Source organism: Vigna unguiculata, chromosome 3 (assembly GCF_037176805.1).
Source record: "Vigna unguiculata cultivar grain cowpea cultivar isolate G323 ecotype 2 chromosome 3, ASM3717680v1, whole genome shotgun sequence".
Lineage (NCBI taxonomy): Eukaryota > Viridiplantae > Streptophyta > Magnoliopsida > Fabales > Fabaceae > Vigna > Vigna unguiculata.
The window spans coordinates 16325904-16333343 of NC_140794.1; the positions used below are offsets into that span (position 1 = coordinate 16325904).

Here is a 7440-nt window from a genome sequence, read left to right on the forward strand (position 1 = left end):
ATGGATGGTACCTTATCAAACACAATATTCATTAAACAAAATATATTCACCACCTATCTGATCTAATCCTCTTAATTTTCTTATTCAATTGATTTTCTACTTTTGCCTTATACTTTAAAAACATCGAAAGCTTCATCTTTATGCTTGATTAAGTACACTTTGGTGTATCTAGAATAATCATCTATAAAGGTCACAAAATAATTTTTACCACCTCTAGACATAGTCTATTTTAAGTCAGTTAGATCAGAATGTATCAACCCTAACAATTCAGATTGACGTTCTACAAGATAACAAATCTTCTTTGTTATTTTAAATTCTACACATATATCACATTTACCACTTTGTTTATCATGCATATTAATTAATCCCAGTCATTGCAATTTCATAATATACAAAGAATTCACATGTCCTAATCTAGCATGCCACATATCATACAAGTCAACAATATAAGCAAAAGAAGATTTATTAATAATTTTTGAAATATTGAGTACGAAGAGACCTTAACCACAATATCCCTTCCCCACGAAAACATTATTTTTTGTCATTACAATCTTGTTAGATTCGAATGACACTTTAACCCCCAACTTTTCCAAGTAGTGCTACAGATATTAAATTAACTCTAATAGAGGGCACGCGCAACACATCACTCAAGGCCAAAGTTTACCCAGATGTGAGCTTCAGAAGAACCTTTCCTTTTCCTAGGATAGGAGCTGTCCTGGAATCACCAAGATAGACGTGTTTTTCTCCATACCCTACACTGGTATAGGAGGTAAAAGCACTTATGTTTGCACAAATGTGCTTGGTAGCACCAGAGTCTACCACCCACTTACTCACATTGGTCATCAAGTTTACTTGTGAAACGACCGCAACTATAGTATCTTCCCCTTAGGCTATATTTGCCCTAGGAGGATTGTCGTTTCTTGCTCTACGCCTGCACTGAGGTGCATGATGGCCATGATTCCCATATACGAAGCAATTTCCCTTTTTCTTAAAGGTGGGGTTAGATCCTTTGGGACGAGAATTTCAAAAATTACTATTCTTATTATGATAAGGTTTATTCTCGTACCTTTTTTATGCAGGTTTTTCTTCTACAACGTAAGCTTTTGTAGATAATGCTTTGGCTCTTGTAGTAGCACATTCCTGCATGTTGGTATCTTCAACTATGATGTGTGTAATGAGCTCTTGAAGCGACATCTTCTTGTGCCTGTGTTTCAGTTGTTGTTTATAATCAATGCAAGATGACGGTAGTTTCTCGATTAGAAGTTCTGAAACAAACTCATCAGGGAGGATTATGTTCTCTGTTTTGATATCTTCAAGTAGCTTGTGATATTCGTTTATTTGGATCTTAATGTCCTTATCTTCAATCATCTCCCAGCGGTAGTAGTTCCTATGATAAATCTTTGGCTGACTACTTCTTCAGCAGTATATTTGAGGATTAAAGAATCCCAAATTTCTTTTGCTTCCTTGTATGAACAATACACATCGAACAAGTCAGTAGACAATGCACTAAGTAAAGTGTGTCGACATACCTTGTTTGCATGAATCCAGTCTTCAACTTGTTTTGAAGGGATATTGGAGTTGGGTTTTGAAGATGTGAGAGCAGTAGCAACTCCATACATGTCTAAAAGGGTAGAACACGTTCTTGCCAGTGTCGAAAGTTCTATCCAGAGAATACCTCGATTTTTGACACATCCGAAAAAGCTTTCGCAAAGACCGTCTGAGTTCCGGAAACAGTATTTGGATTTTTCGTAGAGGATGTGTTGTTGTCAGCCATAAGTCCTTGAGATTGTTGTAGTAGCTGATAAAATCACAAACCAAAAAGACTTCCCGAGACGTGTAGATTCACTGCCCTTAAGGACTTATCCGCAGTGTATTGCGCAAGCCCTCCAGGATACAATAGGAACTTCTCGGAATTTCGGAAGATAGCTCTTAACTCAATGACTTATCCACAGTGTATTGTGCAAACCCTTTAGGATATAATAAGAACTTCTTGGAAGTTCGGAAGATAATTCTTAAAAGGAGTAAATAAATAAACTCAAGATAAAAGAGATATAAGAGAGAAAGGATGAGAGAATGAAAGAGAATGAATGAGAATATGGAAGCGTGTGTTTGAAGGAGGAGTAAGGTGCTCTATTTACAAACGGTGGATGAAAGTATAGATGGGCCAAAATCCATTGCCTGCAAAAGAAAAATCTAAAACAAACCCACCTGTATCCGAAAAAGAGGAGATAAAATCACTCAAATTGTGGAACGGCTTTTGCAATATAGACGCTATATATAACAGAAATAAGTATGATAATGTAATTTATCTTCTTCAACATCCGAACACGGCTTTTATAGTAATTAATTCAAGAGTTGATCAGCGTCCCATCGGAGGAATTAAAGCGTGAGCATTCAGCATGAACCGTTGAAAATTGATGATATGTTGTTGCAAATTTTGGCTGCTAGCTGGGAACTGCTGAACAACGGCAACTATGCCAATTTCTCTATGTAATGTGAAAAAAAGAGTAACGTTTACATAAATTTTCAATAATGCTAGTAGGGGTTGTTTCAATCCTCAGAAAACAAATTCATTTGCAATGTTCCAAATTCATCTTCTCAAAGTTGATCATCCTGTTGTTGAATACATGGAGGAGAAGATCGCATGCTTTCCTCGAAGATGGCCTCTCGTGTGGTGTAGCTTTCGTGCATTGCAGGGCTATCTCAAGCACTTTGAATGCAGCAAACTCTTCGTCAGGTAAAAGGGGTTTCAATTCAGGATCTATCAGTTCCTCACTGGTAAAGCCACGCATATCCACGTTCATTTCTACCCATCTCACCATGTTCATCTCAGCACCAAAAATTTCATTTGTTGGCATTTTACCACTAACAAGTTCCATCAGCACTATTCCCATGCTGTAAACGTCACTCTTTTCTGTTGCCTGTTGTGAGTATGCATACTCTGAAAATAAAGCCCATAGCAAACAAGTTTGTTCAGTGGTTAAAGGTAAGAAAAAGATGATGCAAGATAAAGGTGAGTTCAAACCAGTATTTTGATCACCTACCTGGAGCTAGGTAGCCATAAGAGCCAGCAAACCAAGAATTAGACTCAGTATCAGAGTCATAATTCTCTGTTAGTGCTTTTGCCAGTCCAAAATCTCCCAAGTGTGCCTCCAATTTTGAGTCTAGCAATACATTGCTGGATTTGATGTCCCTGTGAAGGATCTTTGGGACGCAATCGTGATGCAGGTATTCAACTCCTTGAGCTAATCCTACAGCAATTTTGAACCTTGTCTCCCAATCAAGGGTGCTCTTTACTTTGCTCTCCTTCGCTGGTTTCCCGTGAAGCCAATCCCAAACACTCCCATTCTCCATGTACTCATATATCAACAGATTCCAACCTGCTTCTTTGTTTTTGTTGCTACAATATCCTATTAGCTTCACCAGATGTCTGTGTCTAATCCTCCCTAGTGTCTTAACTTCTCTTACGAAGCTTTTGTTTAACAGAAATTCATCTTTTGATGAAATCTTCTTGACAGCAACAGTCTCTCCAGATGCCAATTCAGCTTTGTAGATTTTCCCTGAACCTCCTGAGCCAATCATGAAGTCCTCACTTAGATTGTTCGTTGCATCCATGATGTCTTCCCATCTGAAATCTCTATTTCCAGCTGCATTTAGTTGGAACAGTGGTCTTCTCTGTGCTTGTGATGAAGAAGAGGAGTAAACATAGTTCACTTCACTGGCTTTCCTGCAGAATTCTTGCTTGTTTTTGGAAAAGATTCTGACTGCGAGTATCAGAAGTGCAATTGCAGCTAATGTTGAAAGGGAAGAGATTATCACTACTGTTGCTTCATTCAGGCCTGCATTTTCAGAGTCTTTATTTCTGTGGCAGCTCTCAAGAGGGCTTCCACAAAGATGTATGTTTCCTTCAAATGCCTGGTCTGGCCAACGGGAAAAATGCTTATCCAATTTTCCTTGAAGGTTGTTGTAAGAAAGATCAAGCTTTCCCAAACTGCTCATTTCCCCAATTTGTGGAGGGACTTCTCCAGTTAGTTGATTGTGGGAAAGATCAAGAGCTTCTAACTTTGACTGCTTCCCAAGAGAAAGTGGGATGAGACCTGAGAGATTATTGTAACTAAGGTCCAAAATGATTTGGAGATTTTGAAGTTTTCCAAACTCAGCTGGAATCTCACCATTGAATCCATTTCTTGAGAGCCGGAGCTCATAAAGCTTGGTCAATTTGCCTATCTCCAGAGGTATTGGACCAGATAAATTATTGTGGTCAAGTCTGAGCACATTTAGGTTTGCAAGTTCACCAATATCAGATGGGAGAGTTCCATTCAGGGAGTTGTCATTTAGAGAGAGAACAAGCAACTTAGAACATTTGAATAGGCCTAATGGAAGTGGCCCAGAAAAATTATTGGAGGAGAGTTTGAGCTCTCCCAACTGAGATAAACTTCCAAGCCATAATGGTATTTGTCCGAAAATAAAGTTACTGCTTAAATCAATATAAGCCAGTTTGTTGCACAAAGAAAGCTCAGCTGGTATTGGTCCAGTGAGTGAATTTCCTGAGAGGTCTAATAATGACAGCTCACGGATTTTTCCCAATGTCCTTGGAATTTCTCCAGAAAAATTGTTGTTACCTAATCTTAGTCTCTCAAGGGAGGGTGAGTTTCCCATTTGGGAAGGAATTTCACCCTCAAACTCATTGTCAGTAACATCGAAAGAAAGAAATGACTGAGAGCTACACAATGCAGCTACACTACCATTCAATCTGTTCTTAGAAAGATTCACTCTGGTCAAGTTTGTTAATGTTATCAGTTGGTGAGGAAGATTACCTTCAAGGGAATTGTTGTAGATCATGAGTTGCTGTAATTCCTTGAGGAATCCAAACGTTGCAGGAATTGCACCCGAGAGCTGATTGTCAGCTAAATCCAGAATGTTCAGTTTATGACAATTACCCAAGGTGGCTGGAATCTCACCCACTAGCTCATTCTGTCTAAGGTGAAGGAAATTCAACACTTTCAGCCTTCCAATAGTGACTGGAATTTCCCCACTGAAACGGTTTCCAAAGAAATCAATCATTTGCAAGCTAGAACAATTACCAATCTCCGTAGGTATAGACCCTGACAATTGGTTATCATAAAGATACAAAATTTCCAACTTGCCAAGCATTCCTATCTCTCTCGGCAGAACACCCTCCAAATTATTGTGAAACAAAGCAAGTGTCTGCAAGCCACTGAGGTTCCCTATGAAGGGAGAGATGGAGCCAACCAAGCTGTTATTGTGCAGCAAGAGATCAGTTAATTGCAGCAACCCATAAAGCTCAAGAGGTATGGATCCGTTGAGTGCATTGTTGGATAAATCAAGTTGCATTAGTTGCTGGCATTGACTCAACTCAGCTGGAATCTCACCATGGAGTCCACTTTCTGACAACATCAAGTGCTCCAAACTTGTTGCATTGGAACATATGGTCCTCGGTATGACACCATTAAGGTTGTTACCAGACAGAACCAAATAAACTAGCTCACCCAAGTTGCCCAACTCCTCTGGGATTCCTCCCCTGAGCTTGTTCATTGACAGGTCCAGATTTTGCAGATTGCCCAGTTGAGCTAGTGACGGAGGAATGGTACCCTCGAGCTGGTTCCCCATCAAGTTCAGGTAAACGAGTTGACTCATATTACCGAGTTGACTCGGAATCTCCCCTGATATACTGTTGTTGGCAAAGTTGAGAATTTGCAGATTGCTGAGCCGACCCAGTTCACTGGGTATTGATCCATTGAGTTTGTTGTTAGCTGCAGTGAAGACGGCGAGGCTTGAGCAGTTCCCCAACTCGGTCGGAATAGGACCCATCAACTCGTTGTCTTGCAGAATCAGATTCTCCATGAGTTTGAGTTGACCAAGTTGCCTCGGAATAGAGCCGGTGAGTCCGCAGGAAGCCAAGCCAAGGTTGACCAAATTGACCAGGTTGGCGAGAGATGCCGGAATCGTTCCCGTCAATGCATTGTCACCGAGTCGCATGACTCGGAGACTCTTGAGCGAGCCGAACTCTTCCGGTATGTGACCGGTGAGTTGGTTGGAGAAGAGAAGCAAAGATTCCAAGGAAGTGAGGTTGGAGAGATTAGGTGGAATGGGACCAGTGAGACTGTTGGAGGAAAGATCAAGGTGGAGCAGGTTTTGCAAACGACCGAGTGAAGGTGACAGTGACCCGGTAAGTGACGAGTCAGAAAGATTGAGACCCACAACTTGCATGGAGTCACCATCTAAAGAGTTTGAAACTGTGTCCAAGTCTGAGTCCAATTCACACGACACCCCTCTCCAACTGCAGTAGTCAATGTTATCCTCTGTCCAATCACTCAGAACATTTCGCGGGTCTTTCACAAAAGACTTCTTCACTTCCAACAGCACTCTCAAAGTGGTGTGATCCGAGTTGCTCAGACCAAAGACCACTAGCGTAGGAGAAAAACACAAAAGCAACACAACCACGAGTGTCGAAAACATCATTGTTTGCAACTTTCAAACACTCATAAAGTTGACAGAGGAGTGTTTTTGTTTCAAGTAGTAGCAATGAAAGTTGCTCCTAATGATGAACATGGAAGTGTATTCAGATGAGTGGTATCTGCCGCATGCGTATGAGAAGATGAGAACACAGCACTTTAGTCAAACACCTTCCATATGAGAAGAGGGAGCATTAGAGGAAGAAAAAGGTCAACATGGATCAGAAAACACTAGACAGAAAGGGAAAATATAAGGGAAGAAAAAGGTCCAATAGTAAATATAGTATAGAGATAGCACATAGAATTAATGTAACAGTGGCCAAAGATTGACTCTCAAAGAAATATGAGAGAGAATGTAGTAGTTGTTGGGTGAGGCACAGTGATGATAGAGGAATAGGTGTAACAGTTTTGCTTTTTTTAGTGTCGTGAGCAGTTGAATAACAATATATCCTTTCTTAAATCTTGATGAACTGAGTTTAGGTATTTGGCGTCGGTAATAACTATTACTACTATTAATACTTTTCATTTCTCATCGTCAAATCAATCATTTTTTTCTGCTTTCTCTTTCTTTTCTTCTAAAATTTATGTGTTAATTAACTTTTTGTATCTGCATAGCTTTTCAAACCTTGTTCTGTCGTTGCTTTAACAAAGTCAACAGAGTCTTGTTCAGCGAATCACTTTCACCCCCACGGAAGCCACGTAAACTGTTTTATGCTCAAACCAACCCTCACTCTGTTTCTGTTGTATATACAATAAAATACAAAGAAATCAAGAAATTTAAAGTAGAAAAAGTTTTGAATTGAATCTTATATTTTTTTGCATTTGTTTTGGTTTGAGTTACCAAACCCGATGTCCTTTTGCAGCGTTTCGTCTTTATTATTGGTTGCACGTAACCCTTTTGGCTACTCCAAAAGCATTTTTTTATGCTCTTCTACTCTATATAATGTACTGTTATTCTAAATTG

The 7440-nt window shown here is 39.7% G+C and overlaps 1 protein-coding gene and 1 pseudogene across 1 annotated transcript; both read right to left on the reverse strand.

Annotated features, from left to right (window-relative positions):
* Positions 1–412: 412 nt before the first annotated feature.
* LOC146887524 (uncharacterized) lies at positions 413–2130 on the reverse strand (annotated as a pseudogene).
* A 326-nt stretch (positions 2131–2456) lies between these two features.
* LOC114179291 (uncharacterized) lies at positions 2457–6918 on the reverse strand. The gene is made up of 2 exons (XM_028065571.2): positions 3045–6918; positions 2457–2941 (listed from the first exon to the last, which is right to left on the reverse strand). Exons 1-2 carry the CDS (start codon positions 6481–6483, stop codon positions 2571–2573), a joined length of 3810 nt encoding a protein of 1269 aa, XP_027921372.1. The 5' UTR covers positions 6484–6918; the 3' UTR covers positions 2457–2570.
* Between the last annotated feature and the right edge of the window lie 522 nt (positions 6919–7440).

Coding starts and splice junctions, on each gene's coding strand:
- LOC114179291 (XM_028065571.2), bottom strand. CDS start 6,483: ATGATGTTTTCGACACTCGTGGTTGTGTTGCTTTTGTGTTTTTCTCCT. Junction 2,942..3,044: donor TTATGGCTACCTAGCTCCAG/GTAGGTGATCAA, acceptor CTTTATTTTCAG/AGTATGCATACTCACAACAG.